The sequence below is a fragment of the Lathyrus oleraceus genome, chromosome 4 (assembly GCF_024323335.1).
Source record: "Lathyrus oleraceus cultivar Zhongwan6 chromosome 4, CAAS_Psat_ZW6_1.0, whole genome shotgun sequence".
Classification (NCBI taxonomy): Eukaryota; Viridiplantae; Streptophyta; class Magnoliopsida; order Fabales; family Fabaceae; genus Lathyrus; species Lathyrus oleraceus.
Genome location: NC_066582.1, coordinates 247,669,409 through 247,681,912, shown reverse-complemented (window position 1 = coordinate 247,681,912; position 12,504 = coordinate 247,669,409). Strand labels below are relative to the sequence as shown.

The following is a 12,504-nucleotide window of genomic DNA, read 5'->3' as shown; positions in this document are numbered from 1 at the left end:
CTCGTTACGAAGTGGGACCGCTTATGAAGGGCCTCATAACCAAGCAATGAGCGAGTCCAAAACTCTTAAAGAAAATATACCTACCAACCAAGAAGAGGAACCGGTGGAACCCGATAAACAAACCGACTAGGAAGGAGAAGCCAAGGATAAAACTGACAAACCACCACCCCCGTACAAACCACCAATCCCATATCCGCAAAGACTTAAACAAACCAAAATTAAAAACCAATACCAAAACTTTATAAAAGTAATAGAGAAGCTTCATGTAGAGATTCCTTTCACCGAAGCTATCACCCAAATTTCGTCTTACGCCAAATTTCTCAAAGACATCTTAACCAACAAGCGTAGGCTTGACGATCCCAAACCCTTGGAATGCAACTTTATTTCTGAGGATAAACTCGCTAAGAAGGAGAAAGACCCCGGTAGTTTTTCTATACCTTGCATTTTAGGGAGTCATGTGATCGACAAAGCTTTCCTAGACTTAGGCGCTAGTGTGAGTTTAATGCTCTTAGTTGTATGTAAAAGGTTAAACTTAGGATAATTACAACCAACTAAGATGTCTCTCCAATTAGCCGATAGGTCTGTTAAGTATCCTGTAGGCATTTTAGAAGACATCCCAGTTAGGATCGGTCAACTTTATATCCCAACAGACTTTGTGGTCATGGATATCAAAGAAGACGAAGATATCCCTATCCTTTTAGGTAGACCATTCTTATCAACAACCAGAGCTGTAATAGATGTTAAAAGAGGAAAATTAACCTTTGAAGTAGGGGATGAAAAGATCGAGTTCATTCTTTCAAAATTCCTGATGGCACCAATCCTAGGGGACGCATGTTATGCGATCGATATCACAGATGAGTGCATAAGAGAATTTGATCAAGGAGAACCCGTGATCAAACCATTTTCAAACCCGAATGACAAGGATGACGAGCTAGAGGAAACGAAACCTCACACTAACGAATGTTTAGATCTTACTCCAGACCTTTCACCAAATTCTCAAAAACCAGCTCAAGAACTTAAGGAACTACCCAAGAGCCTAAGTTATGAGTTTTTGCATAAAGAAATGAACCGCCCAGTAATAGTTAGTGCCACCTTAAACCAAGACGAGACGAATATACTCTTGAATGTTTTAAGAAGATACCCCTCTTCCTTAGGGTACAACATCTCTGATTTAAAAGGTATAAGCCCATCTGTGGGTATGCACAGGATCTCACTAGAGGAGGATTCAAAACCTTCCAGGGAACATCAGAGAAGAATCAACCTTGTGATAAGCGAGGTGGTAAAGAAGGAAATCCTTAAATTGCTAGAGGCTGGTATAATCTATCAAATCTCTGATAGTAGATGGGTAAGTCCTGTACATATGGTACCCAAAAAGGGAGGCATCACAGTTGTGTAGAACGAGAAGGGCGAGCATGTAGCTAAACGTATAGAAGGTGGATGGCGTATGTGCATAGATTATAGGAAGCTCAATAAGGCAACTAGGAAAGACCATTTCCCCCTTCCATTCATAGATCAAATGCTTGAGCGTCTTGCCAGACACTCTTACTTTTGTTATCTTGATGGATATTCTGGATTTTTCCAAATACCCATATGTCGTACCTCATAGAAAAAATGTGGGAATACGACCTAGCGAAATACAATCGCGCGCTCGCAATGATGGACTGAATAGAGTCGCCACCGAACTTTATTTATTCCTAAAAAGGAAAGGGGAAATATCGATAAAACCCAAGACAAAGAACGACAATGATTATTGGTCGTCACAACCAGATCAGGGTTCGGGAGTCGATTACGCAAGGGGAAGGTATTAGCACCCCTCACGTCCGTTGTACTCAACGGGAACCATTAGGTCAATTGTGCGCGTTAATGTTAGTTTGAAATGTTAGGATTTTCAGGTTATTAAGTGGGAAAGAAAGAATAGAAGATAGGAGAATGTTTTTGGATTTTTTTTGACGAAGGACTAAACCTAAGTTTTTTATTAGTGGGCCTGACAAGATTTACAAATCCTGCTCCTACGTATCTCAATAGAGAAATCAAGGCTTACGTAGTTCTGGGTAGAAAAATGTTTGTTTGTTGGTCGATTTTAGCGAAAGCTATATTGTATTAATTGACGAAAACATTATTTTACCCAAAATAGATGAGGAGTAGACGCATACCACACATCGAACGGATTTATAAATCTACATTCGGAAAAGCGTCATTTATCTCTACTCAACAATCGTGGCCGAAACATTGTTTTGCATCACCTTAAGACAATATATCTTTCATTTATAAAAAGGTTTTTGATTAATCGCACGGCGGCGAGAAAGAGTTTGATTGGTTGGATGTATTTTTGAGTAATGGCGAGAACTTGGATGAGCGAGATATACATCTCGAATCCTAGCCTCAGGAGTGCACGGTATACACCATGTTCCATTTCCATCTTCATTGGCAAAAGTATTTAATAGAGATTAAGTATTTTTAGGTTTGATTGAGAAAGGGTTTGAAAAAACCACATTGACAATTTTAAACGATGGCGAGAGTTAAGATAGGCGAGGCATCCGCCTCGAATCTTAATCTCATGAGTGCACGGTATACACCATGTTCCATTTCCATCTTTATTGAAAGAGGTTAAGATAGGAATTAAGTATTTTTGGAGTTTGAAAGACGAATACTTGTGACTTGCAAGCTCTTACAGCTTGGGTCTAGTACTCGGGACTACGTCTGGACATTCCACCCAGGCAGTCTGTTTCTTTCCAATTTTATTAAGAAAATGATTCGAATGTTTTGGAGGGAAGACGAATATTTATGGCTTGCAAGCTCTTACAGCTTGAGCCTAATATTCGGGATTATAACTGGATATTCCCTCCAGGATAATCTTTTTCTTCATGTTTTATTTAGAAAACGATTTGAATATTAGAGTGTAGAAGGGAAGACGAATATTTATGGCTTGCAAGCTCTTACAGCTTGAGCCTAATATTCGGGATTATAACCGGATATTCCCTCCAGGATAATCTTTTTCTTCCAATTTTATGAAAATGGTTTGAAATTAAATAAAAAAAGATTAATGTTCAAATGTTTGAAATTATTGAAAATTAAGTTGGTATTGCTTCAAAGCTCATTGTAAGAAGGCCCAAGAGTAAGCCATGTGAGGTTGACGGCGATGCTTAAAAGCAATCGACTTACGAGTGCATGGATTTGAAAATTCAAAATAATGAGACAAATGAATTGGGCTCGAACAACCAAATAATGAGACATAAAAATGTCAGAAATAAATATAAAAAAACATAACCAAATATTTAACAAGTGAATTACACAAAATGATGAGCGATTACTCAAACCTTCAACAAATCAAAAATATAAGAAACAAAGAATTAAAAAAAATAAAAGGAAAGAAAAATATATTTACTTTTTTATAAAATAAAAAAAAGTGGAGCATAGTGGTTTCGAACTCAAGATCAGAGGGAAACCAGTCAGCACTCCAACCACTCAGCCATAAGTCACTGGCTATGAGATTGAGACAACCGTGAATAGATGAGTGCTGGAAGTTCGAAAAGGAAAACAAGCATAAAGGGATCTCCCAAAGGTTGGAGCCCAAGCCCAACAGACAAACTGAACCCAAACAAACCAACTGGATTCAGGTTAGAGGACCTTCAAAGCATAAACCAACAAACCAAAAAAAGCAGAAACTCAAACGGTGAGCAAATACCTAGCTGCCCTACATGCTTCGGTTTTCTCAAGAGAAAGTCCCAACAACCAGTAACTAATGAGGCACACTTAAACGAAAAGTCAGGACCTTTGGATAGAAAAGAGACTGACCCAAAGCCATAATACCCGTCATTAAGTAATCCCAGCTCATAAAAATAAAACGAGAAAATGAGAATAACAACGTCAAACCAAACGACCTTCTTCCCAAAGCAATTTTCTCTCTAGTAAATGAAAATCAAACAAAATCGACCACGCCACAAACAAAGATGATGAGTCTGCTGCTCGAAACAAATCGCGATGAACATAAACACCGACCCTTTTCTCATCCTAGGGACTAGACCGAATTGCTACTGGTCGGGATCGAATAAACAAAGCAAACAGCATGATTTGAGAAGGAAGGTTTACCTGTTACGACGAGATCACACGGTCGAAGGGAAGGTAACGTCGTCTGTGTGAGCTTGCTCGCGTGCTACCCTTGGATAAAGGTCTTGTTAATCTTCCGCCGTTTTGCCTTCTTTCCATCGAGAACTTATTTTCTAGGGTTTTCTTTTAATTTTTTCTTGAACAGTAGCGCTCTCCTATAGGTTTTTTGTGAATAGTGGACGCGCCCCTCTAGGGTTTATGTGAATAGTGGTTCTTCTTTTATATGCCACTAATCTCTTTCCTCTAATGTGCAGCGGAGGCTCTCGTACGAAGGGTGTTGGGGAAATTTTGTCCTCATCCCCAGTTGGTGGTCCCCCCTTCTCTACTCTTCATTTACCCTTTTACTGCTTGGTAAGAAATTAACCACTACTTACAAGTTTACTCGACACACTTGAACAAGAATGGGATATGTGCTATTTGAAATATTGGAATGGGATTGTATTAGTTCATGACCGTGTTGTTTGATGTTGTGTAGGGTCTTGTGTCATGGCGCAGTTTGGTGAGCTGCCATAAGCGTGACGGTTTGCTTCACAACATGAGCCTGATAATGCATCTCTGCAATGTCGCCCATTCTGTTGGTATCATGTTAGCATTAACCTGGTTTTGACTTTGGCTTGGCAACTGCGGGCTTCTTAGCTGCTGCAGAAAGCTTGAACGAACCTTTAACCTTAGCAAGCTTTCCAAAAGCAACATTCTTCTTCAAATTTTGGAGCAATAGCTTCTTGAAGTTTCCAGGAAGCTGTTTCTGTTTCTCTTTAATGAATTTCACAATCGCGTATTGGCTCGAACCGTTCTTCTCCTTCAACGACACTATTGCATCCTTAATCATCTCTTCGTAAGTAGGATGGGAAACAAGGTTTCGTGGTTTGGAATCTTTCTTAGGTTCGGTTTCCTTGACTTTTGACAACACTTTGAAGATATACCATCTGATGCTGTTTGCTTGTGAGATTTTTTATCATGTTCAGGTATACCATCCTCACTAGCGGTAAAATTACCTGCACATTCCAGGCCTTGGGACACAGTGGTCGCAAAGTTTTGGATTCCGTTTGATACTTAATGCCGGTCATAAACTTGTGAATAGTTTTACAAGGTAATGTTGCAAGACGGCATTTCTAAGTCGACAATGGTATGCGAACAATGGTTATATTGTATGTAGCAAACTTGCTTTTTATGAATTTTGAATTTTAAACTTGTGCTTCTTCATTGGTTTCAGGTGGTACCGTAGCAATAAATACTTCAACCTGAACGTGGGTGACGGCGGCTGAAGCATTGGCAAGTGTGTTACATTCTGATGTTGACGGTCTATCAGGAGCATGGGAAAGATGGTTGATGCCACAGTTGAAGAATTTTAGCACCATCTGTTGAATCAGTTCCTGAGTGGTCCTCTTGCATAAGATATGCAGTCACTGGTAAAGGAAAGTATGGAACAAGAGTTCCTCTTTTGAGACAAAAAAAAATTCTGGATTCCTTGATGGCACCTTTACCTCCAACAGTAGTTACAACTGATGACGAGTTCCAAACAGTAGGTACAGTTTCATCACCCTTTTTTATCAGATGCAGTTACAGGTTCATCACTTTTATCTGATACGGTTACAGGTTCTTTATCAGTCTCTTTTATAACATCTTCAAAGTGTTCAAACTCGTCATCATCAAAAGACTCGCTTTGCAACGCCGTGTTCCATAAAGGTGGTCTTGCTTTAAAGAGTTCAGAAAGAGGATATTTTGTTGCATAGTCCAACCATGGAAAGAAGGAAGGAACGGTTCTTCCATTTGAACCGTATTCCGTCACTTTTGACGGTATTACATGCTCTGTTGATATGCTAGTGGGAGTGAAGGAACACAATAGACACAGGAAGAACGCTTGTGTGTATTATCCAGCAGCCTTGATCGCCTTGCATCATCTCCGTCGCAACTCGACCACTGCCACGGAGTTACCTGTTCCAACTGACCACGACAGTCCGACACCAAAGATTCCATTCTTGATCCTTCAATAGAAACACGGAATAGAGGCCTTTATCAAACAGGTTTTGCATTTGATTTTTGTGTTGTTGTTGTATTCTCCAAAACTGTTCTTCATTATGTTTATAATGCTGATAAAGTTTTGGTGACAGGGGACTGTACACATCGGTACTGACGGGAGGATCTGGTATTCTAGTGCAGTGCAATACAGTTGTTCCAGATAAAACAGTGATGAAACCACATAGCTCTGATGCAATACTGCTCATACTTTGTCCTGAATAATCCTTAAACATGATTGCACCGGCTAATATTGTAAACAAAGTGAACAGTGCATAATAGATTGGAGAAACCACTGTTGTGTTCAAAGTATCCAATGCCATATTAAGGTGATTTAAACTAGTAATGCTGCAGGAAATGCCGACCATTGTAAAAATCCATGTTTGAAAGTAAATATTTTGATTTGAACCATCGAATGTAAGTTTAATGGCTATGCCAATCGCTTTTACAATCATGACAGTCAATGATCCAATTATGGAGCATATCCCAATATAAACAAAGACATTAGTTTGGTCGGTAATCTGTATAAACAAAATGACAAGGCTGTTGGTGCACCTTTGCCACCCAATCAGCAAATTCCTTGGCATTAGGGACAGTAGCAGACCCTTTGTATTCCATACTTCGCCAGATTTCAGTAGTCATCACCAAGCAAGAAGCATTGGGATCAATGGTAACATCACCAGTCATCAAACCAACATCAGAAAACTCTTCTTTAAATTCTCTATACTTCTGGTTACTAAATGCCTTGATAGGAGAAGTGTAGATAACACGTTGACCATCTCGAAGCGACATAGCAATTGCATATAAAGCCACAACAGTTTTCCCAGCAGATGTATGTGCAGATACCATAACGGATTCAGAATTTTCAAGACAACTAATAGCTTGAGATTGAAAGGGATCAAGTGTAAACGGGAACTTCTTAGCAGGTTCTTTGGGTTGAGATGAATCAGAAGTAGTAGAAGATGAAGCGTGAACGTAGCCATGTGGATATGAAACGTCGTGAAGGCAATCGTATTGCACTTGTGAAGTCGTTTTCGCTCAGAAGATTCATCCAGATACTTCTTCTTCAAGAGTTCATATTCAGGACCGATAAGCTGAATATAGTTCACAACATCAAGGCCGATAAAGGACTCAGTTGTGAATTTCACGTGATCAGATAATGCTACGTGCTGCTCTTTGTAAATTATGTATTTTTTGGATAATCTATGATTTGCAATGAATGAAAATTGGTGTTTCTTGTAGCAAGACAAGGATCTCTCTTTGCATCTTAGAAACTTCATGTATTCATGTGATGAGATGTTTTTTTTATTATAAGTTATTCATATTCCATGTACATTGATGATTATGATTGAATGAATGAACGAAGGAATCGAACTATGAATGAGTATGTGGAAATTCTTGAATATGAATGGAATTTTTTTCAATGTGAATGAAGAAAATATGAATGTAGATTTGGAATGTGAAAAACGTAAAAAATATGAAATAGTAAACATGAACATGAATGAAGGATATGAAGGTGAATGAAGAAAGAATGCAAACGAGTGATTGATGGGGGGAAAATTTTCAGGGCCAAAATCGGGGTATGACAGTTGCCCCTATTTAAACATCCTCCACCAAAGGAAAATGACACGACACTTTTCATCGGATCGCAGTGGGGGATGGTTAAATACCATGGAGACCCAGATTTTGATCCTGAAAAAAAAATGAAAATGCTATGACATGATATGATATGCATGGATGCATGATTCTTTATTTTTTTGAATTTATCTGTTAGGGACACAGTGGATCCTTAACATGAGATGCTACTGGATAGACCGATCTGTGGGGAACACTGATGGTCCAATGGGAGACAGACAAATGGTAAAAACCAACTCGCTGGGGAAAACAATCCTGCTGGAGAATCAGACACGCACTAGAGAGTACTCAAAGTGAAATTCGATGAGCGACACTTAGAATACAGGAGATTTCGGTAGTAAGTTCACACATGACTTACTAAACCCGAACAAGAAAAATTTCTACAACAGGTTCATACATGACCTGATAACACTGAAACAATCATAGAAAAAGATTCTTCAAAACAGGTTCATACATGACCTGGTAATACTGGAATGAAAGCTCAACAGCAGGTTCATACATGACCTGACAATGCTGGAGAATATCAAGATGTTCTGACAGCAGGTTCAAACATGAACTAACAAACTCAGAAAAATTCAAAAAGAGTATATCAACAGGTTCCTACATGACCTGATGACAAACTTGAACATTTTGAGAGAATTTCCACAACAAGTTCATACATGACTTGACAACATTGGAACAAAAGGTTCAACAACAGGTTCATACATGACCTGACAGCACTAGAATAAAAGGTTCAGCAACAGGTTCATACATGACCTGACAACACTGGAATAATTAAAGAAAAAGATTCTTCAAAAACAGGTTCAGACATGACCTGGGAATATTGGAATAAAAGCTCAACAGCAACGGGTTCATACATGACCTGACAATGCTGGAACATCCAAAGAATTTTCGACAACAGGTTCATACATGACCTGACAACACTTGACTATTCAAAGAATTTCGATTAACAGGTTCATACATGACCTGACATCACTTGGAAACAATCAAAGGGGTTTTTACCAATATGTTCATACATGACCTGAGAATATTGGAAAACATACAAAGCAAGTTTCATCAATAGGTTCATACATGACCTGACACTTTAGAATACATCTGATAGTTCTGGAGATTTCTCACAAGAAATTCATCCAATCACAGATTTTGGAGATTCCTAACAGGGAATTTATGCAAAACAAAGATAAACGGAAGTCTTCTTATAAGTAGATCATCCACGCAAAAGGCTACGATGATTCTTTACAGAGAAATCAAACAAAACCTCCAAGCTTCTAGGAACTCCTCAAGATGGTGAGTCATACATGACTTTCACGGAACCATCAGGAAAGATAAGGTATTCAAACTCTCTGTACGTGCCAATAACAATTGGACTTTGACCGTAAGCAATGGATTGCAACCAACTTTTAACGGGGTTTGCCAACAACAATTGGACTTTGAAAATGACTGCGAAAACCGGATGTTGGTTTAAGGGCACCAAAGACAAACTAGAATTAGAGGCCAAAGGATATAGGATCAACTACAAGACCTAGGTCAATGCAAAATGAGCACGAAGTACATTTCGGCTATGCATGATTTGGATTTTGCTTATATGCATGATCATGAAATGCAAATGCTGACAATATACAGACTGAACATTAGGGAAAGCTTTATGGAGGTACTGAATCTTCAACACCAATAACTCAACCAAAGGAGTGAGTAAATGCATCAAAGGAGGATCTATCAAGCTGAACAGTTACAACTAGCCCAATAATCCTTCCAGAGAATGATAAATTTGTGCTCTCTAGAGATAGATGTTGATCATCCAAGGGGAGTCTTGCAACTTGAGACTTGCGGGAAAAGACGAAAGATTTCCTTTTAATGTTTCCACATGTCAAAGCAAAAATTGTGTTTCTCAATATGTTGAAAAATTCTTTTTTGAGTTCAAAATTTCATTATTAACAAAAAAATAACATTTTGCATAACAAAGAAAATCAGAGAAAAACAGCAAATGATAGAATTTGATGGGCAAACTTGTATTTATTCAAGAATGGTAGCACACAAATGGTGTAGCTCCATGGAATGTTACAAATTTGAAAATGGCAATAGGGAAAGGTTTACATTGAATCACAATGACTACTACTATCCCTAATAACAATGACTCCACGAGACCTCGCTTCTGAAGGGAGTAACTAGATTGATCTTCCATTTTTAGCTCTTCTGTGTTGATAAGTGACGAACCAATGCAGTCTACGCCTTTTGTCCCTAATTTTTGCCTGGATCGCCCTTTCGGGTTTTCAATCCACCGGGACGCTCCTTTTTGCCTAAGTCGCCCTTTCAGGTTTTCAACTTAGCGAGCTACCATTTTTTTTAATTTTTTTTTATCCCTAACTTTTGCCTGGACCGCCCTTTCGGGTTTTCAGTCCACCGGGATTTGTCAGGCATAATATCTTTTGACTGCATCAGAGTTCACAGGGTGAATGAGCTTTTCGCCATCCATAGTTGTGAGAAATAGAGCACCTCCAAAGTATGCTCTCTTTACAACGTATGGGCCTTCATAGTTGGGAGTCCACTTCCCACATGAATCTTTGTGTACTGGCAAGATCTTCTTGAGCACGAGATCTCCTTCCTTGAACTTTCAAGGACGGACCTTCTTGTCAAATGCCTTCTTGATTCGTTGCTGGTATAATTGTCCATGGCATAGAGCGGTCATCCGCTTCTCATCAATGAGATTAAGTTGATCATAGTTATTCTGGATCCATTCAGCTTCATCTAGCTTGGCTTCCATCAATATTCTCGTGGAAGGTATCTCTACTTCGATTGGGAGGACTGCGTCCATCCCATATACTAAGGAGAATGGGGTTGCCCCTGTTGAAGTGCGGACTGAGGTCCGGTATCCATGAAAAGCAAAGGGTAACATCTCGTGCCAATCCTTATAAGTTTTCACCATCTTTTGCAGGATCTTCTTGATATTTTTATTGGCAGCTTCGACAACACCGTTCATCTTTGGACGGTATGGAGAAGAATTATGGTGGTCAATCTTGAAACTCTCACATAATTCTGTCATTGTCTTATTGTTCAAGTTTGAACCGTTGTCGGTGATGATCTTACTTGGGATTCCATAGCGACATATAATCTCCTTCTTGATAAAGCGAGCAACCACATGTCTCGTCACATTGGTGTAGGAAGCAGCCTCTACCCATTTAGTAAAGTAATCGATGGCGACCAGGATGAAGCGGTGACCATTGGAAGCTTTAGGCTCTATAGCACCAATCATGTCGATGCCCCACATTGAGAAAGGCCAAGGTGATGTTAAAACATTCAGTAGTGTTGGCGGTACATGCACTTTATCAGCGTAAATTTGGCATTTATGACATTTTCTTGCATAGCTGAAACAATCAGATTCCATGGTCAACCAGTAATAGCCAGCTCTCAAAATCTTCTTCGCCATGGCATGTCCATTGGCATGGGTCCCAAAGGATCCTTCATGAATTTCCTTGATTAACATGTTTGCTTCGTGTCTATCCACGCATCTGAGCAGAACCATGTCATGGTTTCTCTTGTAAAGCACATCATTGCTCAAAAAGAATTTGGACGATAACCTCCTCAGAGTTTTCTTATCCAACAATGTAGCATCTTTTGGATACTCTTGACTTAAAAGATACCGCTTGATGTCATGAAACCATGGTTTACCATCAGTTTCTTCTTCAATCAGTTGACAGTAAGCAGACTCATCTCTTCGCTCGATTCGAATAAGTGGAGCTTCATTATGGAATCTGACTTGGTACATTGATGCTAATGTTGCCAAAGCGTCAGCCACTTGATTTTCTACTCTTGGGATGTGATGGAAAGTGATATTGTCGAAGTATTATATCATCTTCACAACATGAGCGCGATACGGGATCAGCTTCGCATCGCGAGTTTCCCATTCTCATTTGACTTGATAGATCACTAAGGGTGAATCTCCATACACCTCAAGGATCTTGATTCGGAGATCAATTGCAGCTTCAAGACTAAGGATACAAGCTTCATATTCAGCGACATTATTTGTACAATCAAAGCACAACCTTGTTGTGAATGGGGTAAAGCCACCATTTGGATTCATCAAAACAGCTCCCACACCATGACCACTATAATTGGAAGAACCATCGAACGCGAGCTTCCATCGAGACCCTGGTTTTGGTCCTTCATCTGGGCCTGGGGTCTCACAATCCTTTATCACCATTATATCCTCATCGGGGAAATCAAACTTCAATGGCTGATAGTCTTCAACTGGTTGGTGAGCAAGATACTCTGCTAACACACTTCCCTTGATTGCCTTTTGGGTTACGTACTGGATGTCGTACTCTGACAAAAGCATCTGCCAACGGGCAAGTCTTCCAGTCAAGGCAGGTTTCTCAAAGATATACTTTATTGGATCCATCTTCGAGATCAACAAAGTAGTATGACAAACCATGTACTGCCTTAAACGACGAGCGGCCCATGCTAGCGCATAACAAGTTTTCTCCAAAAGTGAATATCGACTTTCACAATCGGTAAACTTTTTACTCAGATAGTAAATAGCATGTTCTTTCCGACCAGTTTCATCGTGTTGCCCCAGCACGCATCCCATTGACCCTTCAAGCACAGTCATATACATGATTAATGGCTTTCCTGGGACAGGTGGAATCAGAATAGGAGGCTCTTGCAAGTATTGATGAATCTTCTCAAAAGCATTTTGACAATCAGAATTCCATTCAACAACTTGATCTTTTCGAAGCAATTTGAAGATAG

At 39.5% G+C, this 12,504-nt stretch overlaps 1 protein-coding gene across 1 annotated transcript; it reads right to left on the bottom strand.

The window, feature by feature from the left end:
• Positions 1 to 6,212: 6,212 nt before the first annotated feature.
• LOC127136904 (DExH-box ATP-dependent RNA helicase DExH9) lies at positions 6,213 to 7,403 on the bottom strand. Its single transcript, XM_051063414.1, has 2 exons — positions 7,211 to 7,403; positions 6,213 to 7,160 (listed from the first exon to the last, which is right to left on the bottom strand). The coding sequence occupies exons 1-2, from the start codon at positions 7,401 to 7,403 to the stop codon at positions 6,628 to 6,630; spliced, it is 726 nt and encodes a 241-aa protein (XP_050919371.1). The 3' UTR covers positions 6,213 to 6,627.
• Between the last annotated feature and the right edge of the window lie 5,101 nt (positions 7,404 to 12,504).